This window comes from Triticum aestivum, chromosome 5A (assembly GCF_018294505.1).
Source record: "Triticum aestivum cultivar Chinese Spring chromosome 5A, IWGSC CS RefSeq v2.1, whole genome shotgun sequence".
Classification (NCBI taxonomy): Eukaryota; Viridiplantae; Streptophyta; class Magnoliopsida; order Poales; family Poaceae; genus Triticum; species Triticum aestivum.
This window is the reverse complement of record NC_057806.1, coordinates 307,908,090-307,929,811: the sequence shown is the minus strand read 5'-3', so window position 1 is coordinate 307,929,811 and position 21,722 is coordinate 307,908,090. Positions and strand designations below refer to the sequence as shown.

Sequence of the window (21,722 nt, the reverse complement as noted above, 5' to 3'; positions counted from 1 at the left end):
TTCATGATAATTGTCTATTGTTCATGCTATAATTGTGTTATCCGGAAATCTTAATACATGTGTGAATACATAGACCACAACATGTCCCTAGTGAGCCTCTAATTGAATAGCTCGTTGATCAATAGATGGTTACAGTTTCCTGACCATGGACATTGGATGTCGTTGATAACGGGATCACATCATTAGGAGAATGATGTGATGGACAAGACCCAATCCTAGGCATATCACAAGATCGTGTAGTTCGTCTGCTAAAGCTTTTCTAATGTCAAGTACCCTTTCCTTAGATCATGAGATTGTGCAACTCCCGGATACTGTAGGAATGCTTTGGGTGTGCCAAACATCACAACGTAACTGGGTGGCTATAAAGGTGCACTACGGGTATCTCCGAAAGTGTCTATTGGGTTGGCACAAATCGAGACTGGGATTTGTCACTCCGTATGACCGAGAAGTATCTCTGGGCCCACTCGGTAATGCATCATCATAATGAGCTCAGAGTGACTAAGGAGTTAGTCACGGGATCATGGATTACGTAACAAGTAAAGAGACTTGCCGATAACGAGATTGAACAAGGTATTGGGATACCGACGATCGAATCTCGGGCAAGTAGCATACCGATGGACAAAGGGAATTGCATACGGGACTGATTGAATCCCCGACATCGTGGTACATCCGATGAGATCATTGTGGAACATGTGGGAGCCAACATGGATATCCAGATCCCGTTGTTGGTTATTGGTCGGAGAGATGTCTCGGTCATGTCTACATGGTTCCCGAACGCGTAGGGTCTACACACTTAAGGTTGGGTGACGCTAGAGTTGTTATGGGAAATAGTATGTGGTTACCGAATGTTGTTCGGAGTCCCAAATGAGATCCCGGACGTCACGAGGAATTCCGGAATGGTCCGGAGGTGAAGATTTATATATGGGAAGTCATCATACGGTCACCGAAAGTATTCGGGGTTTTGCCGGTATTGTACCGGGACCATCGAAGGGGTTCCGGGGGTCCACCGGGAGGGTCCACCTACCCCGGAGGGCCCTATGGGATGTATGTGGAAGGGAACCAGCCCCTAAGTGGGTTGGGCGCCATCCCCCCTAGGGCCCATGCGCCTAGGGTTTTGGGGAAACCCTAAGGGGGGCGCCCCCTTGGCTTGGGGGGCAAGCCCCCTCCCCTTGGTCGCCCCCCCTCTAGATCTCATCTAGAGGGGCCGGCCCCTTCCCCCCTTCTCCCTATAAATAGAGGGGAGGAGGGAGGGCAGAAGGACCTCATCCAAGGCGCAGCCCTCCCCCTCTCCAACACCCTCTCCTCCTCCGTTGAGCTTGGTGAAGCCCTGCCGGAGAACTGCAAGCTCCACCACCACGCCGTCGTGCTGCCGGAGTTCTTCCCCAACTTCTCCTTCCCCCTTGTTGGATCAAAAAGGAGGAGACGTCCCCGGGCTGTACGTGTGTTGAACGCGGAGGCGCCGTCCGTTCGGCGTTAGATCGGATCTTCCGTGATTTGAATCGCCGCGAGTACGACCCCCTCATCCGCATTTTAGTAATGCTTCCGCATCGCGATATCAAGGGTACGAAGATACACTCCCCTCTCTCTCTTGTTGCTGGTCTCTCCATAGATTGATCTTGGTGATGCTTAGAAAATTTTAATTTCTACAACGATCCCCAACATAAGAAACCTATGGGAAGAATTAATGATGTTCTTATTGTTGCAAATAGGAATTATGTGCCCATAGATTTCATTTTCCTTGATATAGATTGCAATCCTTCATGTCCTATTATTCTTGGTAGACCTTTCTTTAGAATGAGTGGTGCAATTATTGATATGAAAGAAGGGAATATTAGATTCCAATTTCCGTTAAGGAAAGGCATGGAACACTTTCCTAGAAAGAAAATTAAATTACCTTATGAATCTATTATGAGAGCCACTTATGGATTGCATACCAAAGATGGCAATACCTAGATCTATCCTTGCCTTTATGGCTAGCTAGGGGCGTTAAACGATAGCGCTTGTTGGGAGGCAACCCAATTTTATTTTTGTTCCTTGCTTTTTGATTCTGTTTACTAATAAATAATTCATCTAGCCTCTGTTTAGATGTGGTTTTATGATTTTAATTAGTATTTGTGCCAAGTAGAACCTTTGGGAAGACTTGGGGAAAGTCTTTGCGATCTTGCTATAAAAAACAGAAACTTTAGCGCTCACGAGATTAGCTACAACTTTTTACTGGAGAATGCTATGAGGGACTTGCGTGTAGTCTCCTACTAGATTGATACCTTAGTTCTCAAAAACTGAGGGAAATACGTACGCTACTTTGCTGCATCACCCTTTCCTCTTCAAGGGAAAACCAATGCAGTGCTCAAGAGGTAGCAGGGGTTGATACGTCCATTTTGCATCATGCTTTTATATCAATATTTATTGCATTATGGGCTATTATTATACATTATGTCACAATACTTATGCCTTTTCTCTCTTATTTTACAAGGTTTACATGAAGAGATAGAATGCCGGTAGCTGGAATCCTGGGTTGGAAAAGGAGCAAATATTAGAGACATATTCTGCACAACTCCAAAAGTCCTGAAACTTCATGAAAGTCAGTTTTGGAATATATTAAAAATATTGGGTAAAGAAAACACCAGAGGGGGGCCACCCGCTGTCCACGAGGGTGGAGGGCGCGCCCCCTGCCTCATGGGCCACTTGGAAGCCCTCTGATGCCCATCTTCTGGTATAAGGTGTCTTTTGCCCTGGAAAAAATCATAAGGAAGCTTTCGGGACGAAGCGCCGCCGTCTCGAGGCGGAACCTTGGAGGAACCAATCCAGGGCTCGGGCGAAGCTGTTCTGACGGGGAAACATCCCCCCGGGAGGGGGGAATCGTCACCATCGTCATCACCATCAATCCTCTCATCGGGAGGGGGTCAATCTCCATCAACATCTTCACCAGCACCATCTCCTCTCAAACCCTAGTTCATCTCTTGTATCTGATCTTTGTCTCAAAACCTCAGATTGGTACCAGTGGGTTGCTAGTAGTATTGATTACTCCTTGTAGTTGATGCTAGTTGGTTTATTCGGTGGAAGATTATATGTTCAGATCCTTTATGCACATTAATACCCCTCTGATTATGAACATGAATATGATTTGTGAGTAGTTACTTTGTTCCTGGGGACATGGGAGAAGTCTCGTTATAAGTAGTCATGTGAATTTGGTATTCGTTCGATATTTTGATGAGATGTATGGTGTCTTTCCTCTAGTGGTGTTATGTGAACGTCGACTACATGATACTTCACCATTGTTTGGGCCTAGGGGAAGGCATTGGGAAGTAATAAGTAGATGATGGGTTGCTAGAGTGACAGAAGCTGAAACCCTAGTTTATGTGTTGCTTTGTAAGGGGCTGATTTGGATCCATATGTTTCATGCTATGGTTAGGTTTACCTTAATTTTTCTTTCGTAGTTGCGGATGCTTGCGAGGGGGGTTAATCATAAGTGGGATGCTTGTCCAAGGAAGGGCAGTACCCAAGAACCGGTCCACCCACATATCAAATTATCAAAGCAACGAACGCGAATCATATGAGCATGATGAAAACTAGCTTGACGATAATTCTCATGTGTCCTCGGGAGTGCTTTCCTTTATATAAGAGTTTGTCCAGGCTTGTCCTTTGCTACAAAAAAGATTGGGCCACCTTGCTGCACCTTGTTTACTTTTGTTACTCGTTACCCGGTACGAATTACCTTATCACAAAACTATCTGTTACCGATAATTTCAGTGCTTGCAGAGAATACCTTACTGAAAACTGCTTGCCATTTCCTTCTGCTCCTTGTTGGGTTCGACACTCTTACTTATTGAAAGGACTACAATAGATCCCCTATACTTGTGGGTCATCAGCGCTTTCCACGCCCGCGCCCATCGACCTCAACGTCACACCAGTGGTCAGTGGCTCGTCATCCGGAGGGGCGAGGAAATACGCGCGGCACATGCCAGCCGACGTGCTGTTGGGTGCACGCAACCTGTTCGACGGAATGCCGGCCGGCTACGATCCCGAAGAGACACAAAGCCAGGACAGTCGAGGGCCGCTCTGAAGGAAATATGCCCTAGAGGCAATAATAAAGTTGTTATTTATATTTCCTTATATCATGATAAATGTTTATTATTCATGCTAGAATTGTATTAACCGGAAACTTGATACATGTGTGAATACATAGACAAAACAAAGTGTCCCTAGTATGCCTCTACTTGACTAGCTTGTTAATCAAAGATGGTTAAGTTTCCTAACCATAGACATGTGTTGTCATTTGATGAACGGGATCACATCATTATAGAATGATGTGATGGACAAGACCCACCCGTTAGATTAGCATAATGATCGTTAAGTTTTATTGCTATTGCTTTCTTCATGGCTTATACATATTCCTCTACCTATGAGATTATGCAACTCTCAAATACCGGAGGAACACCTTGTGTGCTATCAAACGTCACAATGTAACTGGGTGATTATAAAGATGCTCTACAGGTGTCTCCGAAGGTGTTTGTTGGGTTGTCATAGATCAAGATTAGGATTTGTCACTCCGAGTATCGGAGAGGTATCTCTGGGCCCTCTCGGTAATGCACATCACTATAAGCCTTGCAAGCAATGTGACTAATGAGTTAGTTATGGGATGATGCATTACAGAACGAGTAAAGAGACTTGCCAGTAACGAGATTGAACTAGGTATGACGATACCGACGATCGAATCTCACGCAAGTAACATACCGATGACAAAGGGAATAACGTAAGTTGTTATTGTGGTTTAACCGATAAAGATCTTCGTGGAATATGTAGAATCCAATATGAGCATCCAGGTTCCGCTATTGGTTATTGGCCGGAGATGTGTCTCAGTCATGTCTACATAGTTCTCGAACCCGTAGGGTCCACACGCTTAAGGTTCGATGACGGTTTGTATTATGAGTTATGTGTTTTGGTGACCGAAGTTTGTTCGGAGTCCCGGATGAGATCACGGACATGACAAGGAGTCTCGAAATTCTCAAGAGGTAAAGATTCATATATTGGAAGGTAGTATTCGGAGATCGGAAAGGCTTCGAGTGGTTCGGGTATTTTAACGGAGTACCGAGGGGTTACCGGAACCCCTCGGGAAATTATTGGGCCAACATGGGCCTTAGTGGAGAGAGAGGGGAGCCCGCAAGGGGTGGCCGCCCCCCCCCCATAGGAGTCCGAATTGGACTAGGGGAGGGGGCGGCGCCCCCCTTTCCCTCTCCCTCTCCCTCTCCCTCTCCTTCCTTTTCCCCTCCAGTAAGAAAGGAAAAAAGGGGGGCCGAATCCTACTAGGAGTGGAGTCCTAGTAGGACTCCCCCCCATGGAACGCGCCTCCTAGCCGGCCGCCGCCTTCCCTCCTTTATATACAGGGGCAGGGGCACCCCATAGGACATCAATTGTTCTCTTAGCCATGTGCGGTGCCCCCCTCCACAGTTTACTCCTCCGGTCATAGCGTCATAGTGCTTAGGCGAAGCCCTGCGCGGATCACATCACCATCACCGTCACCACACCGTCATGCTGACGAAACTCTCCCTCGACTCTCTGCTGGATCAAGAGTTCGAGGGACGTCATCGAGCTGAACGTGTGCTGAACTCGGAGGTGTCGTACGTTCGGTACTAGATCGGTTGGATCGTGAAGACGTTCGACTACATCACCCGCGTTAACCTAATGCTTCCACTTTCGGTCTACAAGGGTACGTGGACACACTCTCCCCCTCTCGTTGCTATGCATCTTCTAGATAGATCTTGCGTGATCGTAGGAAATTATTTGAAATTGCATGCTACGTTCCCCAACACGTTCACGCTATCCACCTTTGATCAAAATCAGGTCGCCTTCATGCATGATCAGGTCGGCCTCGACCTGGATGGCTTCCCGCTCGATCACGAGTTTCCGAAGGACTACGGACAAGAGGGAGAGGATGACTTGGACATCGAAGGGGAGCCTTTGTTCAAGGACGAGCTTGCCAACCAAGCCGTCGGGGCGAAGCCGAACCGCAAGAGCAAGCGGACGAAGCCATACACGGCGGTCGAGGACAAGCTCCTTTCTAAGTGTTGGAGGGACATTGGGCAAGACCCCAAGGTCGGCGCCGAACAAAAGGCATCAACCTTTTGGATTTGTGTCCACCATGAGTTAAATGAGCGCAAGAAGTTTCCGCCGTACCAAATGCAAAGCATGTACGGGTGGGTGTCTATTTCGAAGCGATGGAGGGTGATCCAACAAGAATGCAACAAGTTTTGTGACACTATTGAGAGCATCAAGGCACGCCCCGTGAGCGGCATCGGCATGCAAGACATGGTATGCTAGCAAGCGGCCCTCTTTTGTGTCATTTCGTTTATGCTTGCATGTCCATTTCTATATCCATTTGCCAATATGCTTGCATGCAATTCATCTGTAGGCATTCCAAGCTTTGGAGGTATTCAATCCAACACGATGGCAAGTGCTTCAACCTCTCCCATTGTTGGAGGGTCATCAAAGACGAGGAGAAGTTCAAGGCGCAATATGCCGCCCTCAAGTCGCATGGGGGGAAGAAGGCCGTGAAGGAGGAAGATGGCGAGAAGCCACAACTGAGGGGGAAGACCAACTTCAAGAAGTAGGACAAGCGGGATGCGGCGTTGAATGCCTTGACCGCAAGTGTGGAGGGCATGATGACCAAGGACTCGAGGAAGGAGGAGCGCCGATGATACAAGGAAGAACAAATGAACGCCTTCATGAAGATCCAAAGAAGGAGGCTTGACATGGAGGCGGAGAAGAAAGCCAAGATGCTTGAGATGGAGACGGAGAAGCAAACCAAAAAGCTAGAGATCGAGGCCGCCAACGCCAAGACCAAGGCGAAAGAAGTGGGTCTTGCGAGCATGATGATGGGGTGGAGATCATGAAGGTGGATCTCAACACCGTGTCGCCAGGGAAGAGGCCATGGTTCGAGAAGATGCAGGAGACATGTTCAAGTTTGACGACGAGTGATCTATGGCGGCGAGCGTCATCCTTTTTTGTATGCCGGCAAGTGTGCTGGCATGACCAGTCCACGGTGGCGTGGTCGAACTCTCCCGCCCTTTTTTTATGTGCTGGTATGTGTGCCGGCCGCTGGCAAATGCGCCAGCTGAACTGCGTGCTGTTTTTTCTAAAGCTGGCATTGTATTCCGGCGCTGTCATGGTGCTGGCATGAACTTTGGGCGATGACATGACCGCTGACATGATCTATGGCTATGGGCCTTTTTCAAAATCTATGTGTGGACATGAAATGGATCACCGCCGTTGGATGCATTGCCGACCTAAATCTTAAAAAGGGTGGATGTCGAGCGGGCGGCCGATCCAAACCAACAAAAAACGGACAAATCTATCATCCGTTTGAATCGACGCGTTGAAGTTGCTCTAAGAGAAACAAACGAATACGAACATGGAGAAATAAGGCCTGACCCACCATTGTCCAGGGACGCATCAACACACATACATAGAGCCAAATTTGTAAAGTCCCATTGTTGATGCAGAGCGAATCAACCCCGGAGTCTCGCTGCCGGACTTTGTCATCAGACCGGCCGGTGGCCAAACCGTTCCTCTTGCCGCCGAACCGGACCGACTCCGTGTTTACCGATCGGTGCTCTCCTTTTCTGACCATGCCCCAGCTCGTCTACTGCGACCGCACCGTATCGCTGCTGTCCACTACCGGACGGAGAATTCTGTCTTTCGAGGCCAACTTCACTGCACGACCCTATTAGGTCCATCCATGTCTGTTTGGGGTAAAACAAATAAATGAGGCTGCCCAGCGCGCAGGAGCAAACGGATTTTTGTCCGTTTTGTGTCCGCTTTTGATGCATTCGCGGCCCAAGTTTGCGCTGTTTTTGAGGTGAAATGGACACCACGCGGACGCGTGGGCCATCTGCGCGTGTCCTTCCCTGGCCCGCCCGTCGGTGACACAGGGCGGGCCTTTTTCTATCCGCCCCCTCCCTCCCTCCGGCCGCACCCCCCTCCACTCTTCCCCTCGCTGTCGCCGTCGCCGCCGCTACAACAGTTCGGACACGCGCTCGCCCAACCCCTTCCTCTCGGCGCCGCCGAGCTACCCAACCACGACCACCTGGTTTGCGCACCCGCCGGCCGAATTTGGGGCAGATCCGGTCGGTCTTGAGCTCGCCGGGCTGTGGGAGGCCGGGCCGCGCCATGGACTGGCTAGGCACCTCGCCGGATGGCCCTGGCAGGGCCGCAAGGCCACATGCAGGCAGTGGCTCCTCCTCTAGCTGCTCGGATCTGCACCGTCGGTGATCCACCGGCAGATACACGAATGGCGGTCGGCCGGGCTCGGTGCTTGCCCAAAAGCTCGCCGGCGCACCGTTGCCACTCATTAAGTGCGACCACTGACCAAGGATGGTCGTGCGCCGCGTGTCTACAACGCCGGAACATCTCGGATGAGTGTTCATCAAGTGCTTAAACGATGGGGTATGTGCTCTTTTTAGTTTCGGTTTGTGCTCTATTTTAACTAATTGTGCTAACTATAAATTTTATCGTGTAGCACGGATGTAAGTTTTGGTATTGAGAAGAAGAGTACATCGATATATTGATAAAGCAAAATTTAGTACATGTTCGTGCACTTTTAGCTACCATAGAGGCTGTAGATGAGACAAGTGCACTTGTTGCTAGATTAGAGGCTAGACACGAGACTAGATGTAAGGAAGCAACATCTATATCTGGCTTGAAGAAAAAAGGAGGATGTGAGATCGAGCCTTCTCCATAGATCAACAATGAGTGCATCGAGAAGGCCCTAACCAACTCAAGGAAGCAGTTATGGAAGTGGGGTATCTTCTAAAATGTATTTTTGTTGTTCTTATTTTTTTTGTCTTACTTTACTAGTCAAAATATGATGATGTAATTTTCATGTACTGAAAATAAATGATGAAAAAAAGTTAATGACTTACAAAGAAAAATGTACGCGGACAGGATGCAGCCGAGATGCATCCGCGCGCTGGATGCACGGCCACTGCATCTCAGAACAGACCCGGACACGATTCCATTGCCCTACTCAAACGGACAGAATTCGGACAAAACGGACGTCCGGTTGGGATCGCGCGCTGAAGTTGGCGTGAGGAAACGTCTTCGCCGGCTACTTTTTGCACACAAAAAAAGGAATAGATTAGGCCGGTCGTCCTGCCACTGTTGGGGACACCGACGCTCCACGTACTGCACGACAAGTACCTGGGCGTGCGTGCTCCCGTTTCGACCCGCACGCCAGTTGGACGGACAGGCGGACGCTCCCAAGGTGCCAGATTTGTAGTACTGGTACTACCCTGGCACGACCGTTTTTAAATGGAGACCTGGTCGCTGGCCCTTGGCTAGCGGACGGGCGAAACAGCGCCGCCCCACGACCACGAGACCACGAGGCCACGACCCCCGCACCGTCGCGCACGCGAAAGTCCACACGCGGATCCATCCCGGAACGCACGTCACGTGGGGCCAATCAACCATGCCCATGTGTTTTTTTAGGCCTCTCCTCCTCCGTACCAAAGAAAAAGTCGGCTTCTTTTTCCTGTTGGGAAAAGTATGACGCGTAGCACGCGGTATCACACGTAGATAAAAAGTCCACGAATTCCCCTAAAAAAAATAGTCCACGAATTTCATAAAAGTAATCACAAGAACCAAGCTGCTCGTATATATTTGGGGAATTGATTAAAATTGCCCGACTAATTACTGTGGACACTTCCGCCTCCTATGCTTTTTTTTAACACAGTACAAACGCAAGCGTTCATATACACATGTTGGCTCGCTCCGCTTCCTATGCTTGCCACGTGCCCATGGTCCATGGTTTAAAAAACCGGGCCGGAGTCCAAAACAAAAAACACGGAACCGGCGCCATTGCCACTTTTTAAGCTAAAAAGACCGACCTACAATTAGACCGATAAAAACTATGTAACCCGAACATTTTTTGCATGAATTGAAAGTATAAAACCGGCGGTTGAATCAATGCCACACACAATAAATTTATAAATAACTTGTGTTGAAGGGGATTCAAACTTAGGATGCTTGATATAGGCGCGTAAGTTGCAACTTCGGCCTAGTAACTAGTTAGATTTAAGTAAATGATTGTATTACAAATTGATTATGATATAGAAAGCTGACATCGAACTGGTGAACCAGCGGTCCTACCAGTAAAGACCTAGACCGACGGCCTTGCCGATTTGGTCATCGATTTGGGTTTTTTAATCTACGCCATGATCCCTACATGTTGCCCACCTTGCATCCCATTATATCAGTCGGTCTTTTTCATTCAAATTGACCTGCTCTAAATATCTTCTCCTTCCTTCCAACTGCCACCTTCCTCACACGAGTTGCTCTTTCCCGTAAGCCTCTTCCTCTCTGTCCCTACCTTTCCCTACGAAAAGCTCACCATGGCGATGCCCATGGACTGATGCAAGCCCCCCACCCCCGATGGCCGCCTAGTTGATGTTGTGATCGACGATGATGGATGATGCAAGCCGGGGAAGTGGCCCCACCATGAGCCCATCGATGCTACAAGGATGATGGCCATCGTGGCTGATGCCGCGAGTGATGATGCAAATTGTGCAAGCCGGTGAGTCTTTAGCCCACTAGAACCAGTGCCCTTTGTACACTGATCTCGACGTTCACAACAACGCGTGTATTACTTGCCGCTCTTCGCAACAATGCGAGTTGCTGTAAAGAATAGTGGGGCAGAGTGGTTGTTGTTGCGAGTATGGACTCATCGGATGACGGTGCTGTGAGAGTGAGCTATGCCAGACAGTGGTGCTTCAAGGATATCTTGGTGTTGCTGCAAGTGTCCCGCGAGCAGTGTTGTTACGGTGCCCGACAATGCTGCGAGCGGCGGTGGCTTGCCGCGATGCCTGTGCGACTATTGCGAGCGGGGACCAAAATGATGCTGCAACGAGAGCGGCGGTGCCGCGAGACGGCGACGAATGTTGTGAGCTGGACGAGAGGTGATGCGAGGAATGTTGCGAGCGGCAAGATGAGATAAACATCGCTGCTTTACGTGATCGAAGGCGTGGATAAGTAATACTCCCTCTGTAAACTAATACGCTCTTATATTAGTTTACGGAGGGAGTGCTAACATCCGTCACATCCGACGGTTTGGGAGGCGACTGATTTTTCCTCCCTGCAGCGGGAGCCACCCATATATTTGAACAGAAGTTTTTTTTTGAAAGTTATTTGAACAGAAGTTGAACCACTAGTGGGCAACCCGGGTTTGATTCGGCGTGGCCACGCAAGTGGAACGAACCATCTGCCGTACAAATGGGCGATGGGGACCCAAACGCCTTGGCTTTCAAAAGGGGGAGAAAGTAACAGAAGAGGCCGAAGTAATAAGGAAAGACATAAAGGCGGCGATCGCCGCCCCCATGTTCGTCCCTCCATTTTCTCCATAGAAATAGAAATAGCCACCCAACCCAAGTATAAAAGAAATGTAAACGAGCAGGTCAGGGTTTTTCAAATCTTTCATATCCTTCCTCCCTGAATCTGCGATCCGAGTGTGAATAAACAAGGGCGGCAGACCTGCCATTCGCTCCTTTGTTTCTTTAGTATATTAGCAGTACTCCTCGAACCCATCGCGGCGGAGGCAGGGGCAAGTGGTGGTGCTCACGAACACCCGCCCCATCCGCCAGCCCTCCCTATCTCGCTCCGCTCCGGCCGAGTGAGCGCGTGCAGGTGCAGCCATGGAGCAGTACCTGCTGGACAACTTCGACCTGCCGGCCAAGAACCCCTCCGAGGAGGCGCAGCGGCGGTGGCGCTCCGCCGTCGGGAGTCTCGTCGTCAAGAACCGCCGCCGCCGCTTCCGCCACGTGCCCGACCTCGACCAGCGTCACCAGGACCACGCCAAGCGCCGCTCCGTCCAGGTACGACGACTGCTCGCTTCACTTTGTCCCATAACCTGGCAGTATGACTTGCTTGCTTGCGGCTTGAACCACGCATCATCTCTCCCCTGCATCTCAACATCTCTTACTACTCCTATTTCTTTCCACCGTTTCAAATCTCGGTGACCGATCGGTTGTTTTCTGCACTACAGTTTCTTCAAAGTATTTATCTATCTATGGGAATGGCCCAAGAACAGTTGCCTGATCGATTGCTGCCTGCGATCCATTCTTGTTTCTTGCCATCAGATCGCTTTCCAAAATTACTAATAGTTTAATCTGCATTTCCGTACTGCAACGCACCAAACGAAGACTTAGAGAGAGAGAGAGATCCTGCGGTTATGGCAAGCCTGTTTGGTGGTGGCCTGGTGGGCACCATGCGTCCGTGTCGTGTTGACTTGACCCCCTAGTCCGGCCATGGAGGAGGAGGAGAGGGCGGAGGGACCGCCCAATGATCTCCCTTCCCTGGGCGGCCAAGCTGATGGCGACCGTCCCTCCCTCCCTCCACGAAGTTTCCGCGAAGCAGCCTGGAGGAGTCCAAAAGGCGAGCCTCATCGCCATCTCCTGTCGATGAGGGCCCTCTTCCCTTCTTGTCACCATCTCGTGCAAGCACCGAATTGAAGAGCACATCCTATCTTATCCAGCATTTACACCGGCTTCACTGTTTTCTTTTCTTTTTTGCTTTGAGAATCTAGCATCATGTCCTGAGTTCATACATCGCTCCATAACCAACCCCACCCTAGCTGGTTTGCAGTTTTTAAACTTGTAAACACCATACCTGGATGGGCAACGAATAAAATATTCAAGAGGGTGTATTTGGGAAAGGAGTACTACGAGGGAAGCATGACAAGCTAAATGACTCCATGCCTCCGTGAAACTGCAAAAGCGTCTTAGGGCATGTACAATGCATAGCCTCATGGTGATGCCTCGCATGCCATGTAGGATCAGATATGAGTAAAGTAGGTTCGGATAGGGAAGCGGGATCCTCTCCAGAAGGCGGGTGCTTGGAGAGAAAAAGTGTGGTCCGGGGTCAAAAGCTGAAAAGGTTAGAGTGAAAAGTAGAGATGCATGTGTACTAAAGTCTTTATTTTCTATTTCTTAATGAGACCTACTAATGATAGCTTGCATTGGAGAGAAAAAATAAATGTAAATGTCTCAAACTACTTTTTGTCATGGGGCATCTGTATTCATATGCCACCATTGTATACTTAGGAACAGGGGTAGTATGTACTAGGCCGGTAAACACCGGGAAGTAAAACATCAAGACAGAAAGAACAACACCAACGTCTTGAACAAAGACCATCTAAAACCATTCATCATCATCAAAGTCAAAGGAATGGCGTTCTTATGTTTTGACCATATTATCATGCACTAGGTGGTTGCTAGAGGAGAGCTATTTGAAATTAGCTGACGATGGATACTTCATTAAGACATGTGAATGAAAGGATGGTTGGTTGATATAATTTAAACATGTACAATCATAAAGGTGGAGGGCCTGTGTGTCATGCACTCCTATGCTGGATCTGGACTGCCTTTTGACAATAGGCACATGCATTCTAAACCATGTAACTACAAAGTTGGGAATCTTTCTAGTCAATAGGCGGCTTGGTTTCCACTTCCCAGAGATGGAGAATAATTTAGGCAGAGATTACTGAATCTTTTGGCGGGCTACTTTTTCTTAGAGACCATCAAGTCTTGAAAGAAGTTCATTTCTTATGCCAATCAGCCTGCCAACTACTTTGGTTGTCTAATTCTTCTTCGAGATGCTTGGCATTCTTTTTCAAACCCAGATGCTTCGCGATTATTTGTCTTGGCAAATAGTCTTGATGTGGATGTAACTCCTTTGTTTAACAGGTGAACTTAAACCATTTTTTCACAATGTTGACAGGAAAATTGCAGGCTCACATTCAGTCAATCAGTTTATCTGCTTTCTTTTTTGTGATTGTATCTTGCCATTGCAAGAAAATAACCTAACTTTTGTATGTAAAAACGTTTCCCTTGTTCGTGTTCTCTTTTCCAGGAAAAAATTCGGGTTGCCCTCTATGTGCAGCAGGCTGCAATCACTTTCATTGGTGGTATAAATCTACCTGATAACCTTTTATGTTATCGTTCCTTGTGTTGCACCAGTAACTCTACTTGACTTGTGTACCTTTCTATGCTCAAGGCGCCAAGAAGAATGAGTACCAGCTAACAGATTATATAATCAAAGCTGGGTTTTCCATCAATCCCGAAGAACTGGCATCAATAACAAGCAAGCATGACTTGAAAGCTTTAAAGATGCATGGTGGGGTAGATGGGATATCCAAAAAAGTTCGCACAACATTCGACCGTGGTGTATGTGCTACTGACTTGGATACAAGACAAAGCATATATGGTGTCAATCGCTACGCTGAAAAGCCTTCAAGAAGTTTCTGGATGTTTGTTTGGGATGCATTGCAAGACACGACTCTTATCATTCTGATGGTATGTGCTTTGTTATCTGTTGTAGTTGGCCTGGCATCTGAAGGTTGGCCCAAGGGCATGTATGATGGCTTGGGGATAATACTCAGCATTCTCTTAGTTGTGATGGTTACTGCTGCCAGTGACTATAAGCAATCGCTCCAGTTTAAGGAGCTAGATAATGAAAAGAAAAACATATTTATCCATGTAACCAGAGATGGCGGTCGACAGAAGATCTCGATATTTGACTTGGTAGTTGGTGATATTGTGCATTTATCAATTGGGGACCAAGTGCCTGCTGATGGACTGTTTATACATGGGTACTCCCTTCTGATTGATGAATCCAGCTTATCAGGTGAGAGTGAGCCAGTGTATACTTCTCAAGATAAACCATTCATATTGGCAGGAACTAAAGTGCAAGATGGTTCTGCTAAGATGATAGTAACAGCTGTCGGTATGCGCACTGAATGGGGAAGGCTGATGAGCACTTTGAGTGAGGGAGGAGAGGATGAGACACCATTGCAGGTTAAGCTAAATGGAGTTGCGACCATCATAGGAAAGATTGGCCTGGTATTTGCCACATTAACATTTGTAGTCCTGATGACTAGATTCCTTATTGACAAAGGTTTGACAGTTGGTTTGTCCAACTGGTATTCAACTGATGCCTTGACTATAGTGAACTACTTTGCAACAGCGGTCACTATTATTGTTGTTGCTGTTCCCGAAGGGTTGCCGTTGGCTGTTACTTTGAGCCTTGCATTTGCAATGAAGAAGCTAATGAATGACAAAGCGCTTGTTAGACACCTTGCAGCATGTGAAACAATGGGATCTGCTGGTACCATATGCACAGACAAGACAGGAACTTTGACTACTAACCATATGGTGGTTGACAAAATCTGGATAGCCGAGGTTTCAAAGTCGGTTACAAGTAACAGTAGTTTGGAAGAACTGAATTCTGCGATTTCTTCAAGCGCATGGAGCCTACTTTTGCAGGGCATTTTTGAGAACACTAGTGCAGAGGTTGTCAAAGGAAATGATGATAAACAAACTGTTTTGGGCACTCCAACAGAAATAGCAATATTTGAATATGGCTTGAGCTTGCAAGGATATCGTGATGCTGAGGATAGGAGCTGCACCAAGGTTAAGGTTGAGCCTTTCAATTCGGTCAAGAAGAAGATGGCAGTATTGGTTTCTTTACCTGGTGGGGGACACCGTTGGTTTTGCAAAGGTGCATCAGAAATTATTGTTGAGATGTGTGACAAAGTGATTGATCAAGATGGAGATGTTATTCCCTTATCAGACGATCGGAGAAAGAACATCACGGATACTATCAACTCATTTGCTTCAGATGCTTTAAGGACATTGTGCTTAGCATTTAAGGATGTGGATGAATTTGATGAGAATGCAGATAGCCCTCCTAATGGTTTTACTCTGATAATCATATTTGGCATTAAGGATCCTGTGCGCCCTGGAGTGAAGGAAGCTGTTCAGAGCTGCATAACTGCTGGCATCATTGTGAGAATGGTGACTGGTGATAATATCAATACAGCTAAAGCTATTGCCAAAGAATGTGGCATATTGACTGATGATGGCATAGCAATAGAAGGACCAGATTTTCGTAACAAAAGCCCAGAAGAAATGAGGGACTTGATACCTAAGATTCAGGTTTATTTCGTCTTTCTTATTCTATTAAGTGCACTAAAAACCTTGAAAGATTAACATCTCATCAACCTTTGGCAGGTCATGGCCCGTTCGTTACCATTGGACAAACATTTGCTCGTGACAAACTTGAGAGGTATGTTCCAAGAGGTGGTTGCTGTGACAGGTGATGGTACAAATGATGCTCCTGCATTACACGAAGCAGATATTGGGCTTGCTATGGGCATTGCAGGCACAGAGGTACTATTTTCTTATGCAGTTTTGATCATATAGTATAGCATCAGTAGAAAATTGCAAAGTTAGATGCTTACGCTGAATATATTTTGATATTGATTCTGACAGAAGTAAGATAACAGAATGGCCGTTGGCAATGACAACCTATTTATTTACGTAACCTATAATTCTCTTTCGTCATCTGTGGTTGGAGTAATATTTTGCTCTCACGACAGAAATAAACGTCTAACAAATCCATCATCATTTCATTTTTCCATGAACATTGGTGACACTATCTTCGATTTTGTGCAGGTTGCGAAGGAGAGTGCTGATGTCATAGTACTTGACGACAACTTCACAACTATAATAAACGTCGCAAGGTGGGGTCGTGCGGTTTACATAAACATCCAGAAGTTCGTGCAGTTTCAGTTGACCGTGAACATTGTTGCTTTGGTGATCAACTTTGTCTCAGCGTGCATCACAGGTGTGACAGACATTATTGATGTATTCATTTGACATCTTGGTTTTTTCTTCATCGAATGGCTCATGGTATTCATGTTCTCATTCTTACATCGCAGGGAGTGCTCCTCTCACTGCTGTGCAGCTGCTGTGGGTGAACATGATTATGGACACATTAGGGGCTTTAGCTCTGGCAACTGAGCCTCCAAATGATGAAATGATGAAGAGGCCGCCTACTGGGCGAGGGGAAAGCTTCATCACCAAGGTCATGTGGAGAAACATCATTGGGCAAAGTATATACCAGCTGGTTGTGCTTGGCGTTCTCATGTTCGCCGGGGAAAATCTTCTGAACATCAAGGGCCCAGATTCCAAGACCGTTCTCAACACGCTTATATTCAACTCCTTTGTGTTTTGCCAGGTGAGTGATGCATTGTGAAACACCTTGTAGTCATTTACATCCTTGTTCGAAACTGGCGAACTAATGTCAATGTACTTTCGACGATGTTGTGCTAGGTATTCAACGAAGTGAACAGCAGGGAAATGGAGAAGATCAACATTTTCCGCGGTCTCATTGGCAATTGGGTCTTCCTCGGGGTAATAAGCGTGACGGTGGTATTCCAGGTGGTGATCATCGAGTTTCTGGGCACTTTTGCAAGTACTGTTCCACTCAGCTGGCAATTCTGGTTGGTGAGCGTGGGTCTTGGATCCATCAGCTTGATTATTGGAGCTATCTTGAAGTGCATTCCGGTTAAATCGGGTGAGATCTCTGGAAGTCCGAATGGTTACAAGCCGCTCGCCAACGGCCCTGATGACATATAGCTGGAGGGTGATTTCAGGATGGATCCAGGTTGCATTTGCTATTTTGGCTCTGCTAATTTTCTTGAATTCATTTGTAGTGCAAGTGTGCCCTGCAAGATTGCTTTTTGGTGCTGCATTTGTTTGGAAGTCAACTCCGGCTTGAGAATCCTATTGCTGCATTTGGATTTATTTGCATTTGAATGCAGTGTAAGACTTTTTTTTGTCTACGATTTTAGCAGTAATATGCTAGCAAAAATAATAAAACAATTTCAGGTTAATTTAGGTTTGATTGGTGTAAACAAATTTTGAACTAAGCCTCATCAAAGGGAAATAAAATATGATCAGAACCCAATCTCACTGAAAATGACAACTTTCAGCGAAGAAAGAGAGCAAGCATATGCGGCAGCATTTTCAGAGTTCCAAACCATCCATAGGCAGTTTCCAATCTCCAGGGTATCACCTTATCAGGAACGCAGCAACATCACTCGAATTCAGACAAACTACACCTCCGATGGAAAAACGTTTCGACACATGGAACAACACACTCAAAGCTCAGTCTTTGTATTGAACTGCGGAGTCATCATGCGATGATGAAAGGGAGCACAGTCAACATGAATGCCTCGTAACTGAAAGTTGCAGACCCGGAATAAGCTGTGTCCTTCTCCTTGAACTTCTCAGTCAGACCCTACAGAAGTATGAAACCAATTAGTGCGGTGAAGTACAGAACATTAATGTGTTTGTTTGTGTAGTATATACAATGATGATGGGAAATACCTTGACTGTAAGGCAACACCTGCATAGACAAACAAACAAACAAACAAACAAAAGAGTTAGGACTGTTATAAACCAAACTGAACTTATCAAAATGTATTTCACAAAACCAAGCAGAAATAGAGCCCAACAGATGGACAGCCATTTTTTCATTTTTGAAGCTTCAGAACAGTTGGGCGCATCTTTAATTCATAAAACAGAAGAAACCAACTCAACAATTTGAGTTCATGACATAATAGAAGTGCCAGCAAGTTACAGACAATTGACTAATAATTGCACCATAGAGATATGTGATTCCACCATTATATGAACAAATAAAGTTGAAGTCCCTAGATGTTATCAGAGATTGGATATTATAAAAGCTTGTGCTGTTTATCTGGAATAATTAGCCAAATTAAATTGAAGGAGAGTAATCTTACTCAATAAAGTTATCATATTCAACTGCTTTGCTCATGCCCCCAGTCTTGTCGAATTTAGACACGAGCAAGTCTAGCACAGTTGGAGAAACTGAATAACCCAGACTGAGAAGAGCATCACGCAGCTCCGATGCATCAATTTTACCACTTCGGTCACGGTCAAACCTCTCGAATATGGACTGCACAAAAACAATAGGAAATGGACAGGCATGGTTAGTAAGTATTTCATTAGATCAGCTGATTAGTCCGCACAAATAAGTAAAGAAAACTTGAAGCCATAGCCACTCACCCTCCAATTCTGAAGACTGTAAAAAACAGAAGTAAACTCCTTGGGCCCTGCAAGAATCAGAGGCACAAATTAAAAACTGAGAGAGGTCAACGAGAAAGAGCTGAAATAGATGGGCAATGCTGAATTCGAAGTTTCAGCCCAAAAAAATCAGATCAATTCTACTACTGGAATGTGAAAGACGGTACTGATATTAGAGTTCAGATCGATCAAGTAGTTAAGAAGTAATTGTGGAAGCTCCACACAGAAAAGGAAAACACCCAAAGAAAAAAAACACGAGATAAGATTTTTCTAACTCAACAGGAATCTAAAAAAACTTGCTACCAAAATCAAGCGTAAAGGGAGAGCATCAGGCCACAAATTCAAACTGTGCCAAAGTTAGGTCAACTCTAAACCCCAGTTGACTTACATACCAAGTGGATCCATCCTGCAATAAATTGCCGACACATCAGAGTTTCATCGCAAACAGAAAAAAAAGGCTTGACGGGTAGGACAACATTTGCACAGGTCTAACTTGAAAGGCATCCCAAGATAAATTAAACTTTCACTTAGATGTTATACATAATATATATTTTTCTCAGGGATTCCTACTGGTCCTTTTTAATCAACATCCGTTTTTTTTACTACTGGCAGCATAATATGCAGTAGCTCATACTATTTCAAGTGTCATCGGATATAAGTATCATCTGGTAATGATTCTTAATAGTATTTTATTCTTCATATGCATGCTGGTGAAGTCTAAACACCATAGCCACGGAGAAAATATTTTCAAATCTAGTAGTCTATAAACTATTATGAATATATGTATACGTTAAGAGTTTGAGTAAAGGCCAAAGCAGTGACTGCAAACTTGTTAGTGTTACAACTAGAACATCGGCTATCACACAAAATACATATCGAATTTATGAACAAGAAGTGCTCATTCTATCTTGCATACAAGACCAGCCTTTTGATGCCACATGATAGCTTGTTGCCTAGAGTGTAGTGTTGTGCCCTTATATCACCATAAAATAGCATTCCCATGATGAACAAGGTTAAACAGGATATAGGGAATTTACTGTCTCAAATAGCATGTAGAGAATTCACATTTCACAGGAACTTGTATTAGGAAATGCAGCTCTCTTTTTTCTTAAGGGAAGGAAATGATTGTGGTTTTCCTTGTGATAAACTCAATCATTGATTTCCCAGAAGGAGCCTCATTATTTGATCAAACTGTATCAAACAGCAGGGCACATGCTCACAGACTGAAATACCAGACGAGCCCAAGTTGTGCACTGTTGTACCGAAATCTTTCTCCACAGGAAAAAAAAAACAATAATAGTCGCAAGATCGCAGCTACACGGAAAGCGGAGGGGGTGCTAGAATGGAAGAAGGATGCGCGTAGAGGGGAGTGTGATTACCGATCCTGCGGACGTTGGTGTTGGTGAAGAGGTACATGAGGAGGTGGACGGTGCGGAGGCTGAAGCTCTGGTTGTAGCCGGAGAGCGCGGACTGCAGCTCCTTGTCGTCGATGGTCCCGCTGCCGTCGCGGTCGGCGGCCTGGAAGCAGGCCACCACGTTGGGGTCCGTCCCCGGCGGGAACGCCGACGGCACGAGCGCGGCGAACGGGCTCCCGTAGCCGCCAGCGGCCCCATACGGCGCTGCCGCGGGGGGCGGGGCCCCGTAGGGCGCCGACGAGGGAGGCGGGGCGCCGTAGGACTGGCCCGCGGGCGGAGCACCGTAGCCTCCGCCGCCGCCGTAGGACTGGGGCTGGCCGGCGGGCGGGGCCCCGTAGCCGCCGCCGCCGTAGGACTGGGGCTGGGAGGAGGGCGGGGCCCCGTAACCGCCCCCGTAGGACTGGGGCTGGGACGAGGGCGGGGCCCCGTAGCCGCCTCCGCCGCCGCTGGCGCCGTAGGTCTGGGGCGGGGAGGCGTAGTAGGGGGAGGAGGCCTTGCCTTCCTTGGGGGGCTTGTCGCCGTAGGGCGGGGCCGAGGGGGCGGGGGAGGAGCCGTAGGGCGGAGGGGCCCCGTAGCCTCCTCCTCCTCCTGCGGCGCCGCCGTAGGGGTAGCCGGACATGGCCGGGCGATCGCGCGGCGGCGGGGCTCGGGGAATTGGGTGGGTGCGGGGAATCGCGGCGAGGTGGTATTCCTTGGGGAAGCTTTTCGAACGGTGAAGGCTGGCTGGCTGGCAGCAGGTGCGGGTCGCACCAGTTTTTATGCGATGAGGATGGGGGATCGGGGCAGCGGGCAGCGTGGATTTGGTGACTCTCGACAAGTCACCACGCGCAGGCCATGCGTATCTTGGATTGCGTGACCGCGGCGCCAGGCGCGTCGTCCCTGACACGTTCCGGTAAGTTTTTGTTTTTTTGGGCGGGTTGGGAAACACGTCCCGGGTTAAGTAACGTACAGTGGGCAGGCAGGAAGCGTCCAGGTGGGCAGGCACGCGGTTTCATTTCTTCTCGTCTTTCCTTCCTGGTGATCTGCCGGTACCAGGGGCTGCGAATTCAGACGGCCCGCTGTCTCTCTCGCCATGCTGGTGCTCCGACGTCTACGTGGGCAGCGGACGGATGGATATCCAACCAAGCCGCCGGCGAGAGAACACGAGGCCTAGTCGACAAGGAAAACAAAAACGTTGATGACCTGTCAAGTTGTCAAGTAGGAACCCAAAATACATGTCTCAATTTTGTACTAACTTTAATTTTAGTACAATGTCGTAATAAAGTCAAAGACACATTTTGGGATGGAAAGAGTAATTCAATTACTTTTTCAGAATTTTTTTTGTTTTATCTTTTTAGATACGTGTTCTCGATGTCAAAATCTTGATATC

General features: G+C 47.3%; 2 protein-coding genes across 3 annotated transcripts; one reads left to right on the top strand and one right to left on the bottom strand.

The window, feature by feature from the left end:
• Positions 1-11,335: 11,335 nt before the first annotated feature.
• On the top strand, positions 11,336-17,726 carry LOC123103068 (probable calcium-transporting ATPase 8, plasma membrane-type). Of its 2 annotated transcripts, none has more exons than XM_044524555.1 (7): positions 11,336-11,861; positions 13,897-13,951; positions 14,041-15,980; positions 16,056-16,214; positions 16,500-16,671; positions 16,766-17,064; positions 17,160-17,726. In XM_044524555.1, the coding sequence occupies exons 1-7, from the start codon at positions 11,682-11,684 to the stop codon at positions 17,463-17,465; spliced, it is 3,111 nt and encodes a 1,036-aa protein (XP_044380490.1). In that variant the 5' UTR covers positions 11,336-11,681; the 3' UTR covers positions 17,466-17,726. The 2 variants fall into 2 exon arrangements, with proteins under 2 accessions (XP_044380490.1, XP_044380493.1); XM_044524558.1 differs by lacking the exon at positions 11,336-11,861 and adding an exon at positions 13,034-13,114.
• A 116-nt stretch (positions 17,727-17,842) lies between these two features.
• On the bottom strand, positions 17,843-21,131 carry LOC123103069 (calcium-binding protein CBP). Its single transcript, XM_044524559.1, has 5 exons — positions 20,318-21,131; positions 18,921-18,967; positions 18,635-18,810; positions 18,219-18,237; positions 17,843-18,129 (listed from the first exon to the last, which is right to left on the bottom strand). The coding sequence occupies exons 1-5, from the start codon at positions 20,970-20,972 to the stop codon at positions 18,025-18,027; spliced, it is 1,002 nt and encodes a 333-aa protein (XP_044380494.1). The 5' UTR covers positions 20,973-21,131; the 3' UTR covers positions 17,843-18,024.
• Between the last annotated feature and the right edge of the window lie 591 nt (positions 21,132-21,722).

Excerpts from the sequence above, each read along its gene's own strand:
- LOC123103068 (XM_044524555.1), top strand. The coding sequence starts at position 11,682 with ATGGAGCAGTACCTGCTGGACAACTTCGACCTGCCGGCCAAGAACCCC. Across the intron at positions 15,981-16,055 it reads ACTTGATACCTAAGATTCAG|GTCATGGCCCGTTCGTTACC; the intron begins GTTTATTTCGTC and ends AACCTTTGGCAG. Across the intron at positions 17,065-17,159 it reads ACTCCTTTGTGTTTTGCCAG|GTATTCAACGAAGTGAACAG; the intron begins GTGAGTGATGCA and ends ATGTTGTGCTAG.
- LOC123103069 (XM_044524559.1), bottom strand. The coding sequence starts at position 20,972 with ATGTCCGGCTACCCCTACGGCGGCGCCGCAGGAGGAGGAGGAGGCTAC. Across the intron at positions 18,968-20,317 it reads CACCAACGTCCGCAGGATCG|GGCCCAAGGAGTTTACTTCT; the intron begins GTAATCACACTC and ends TGATTCTTGCAG. Across the intron at positions 18,811-18,920 it reads ACAGTCTTCAGAATTGGAGG|TCCATATTCGAGAGGTTTGA; the intron begins GTGAGTGGCTAT and ends GTTTTTGTGCAG.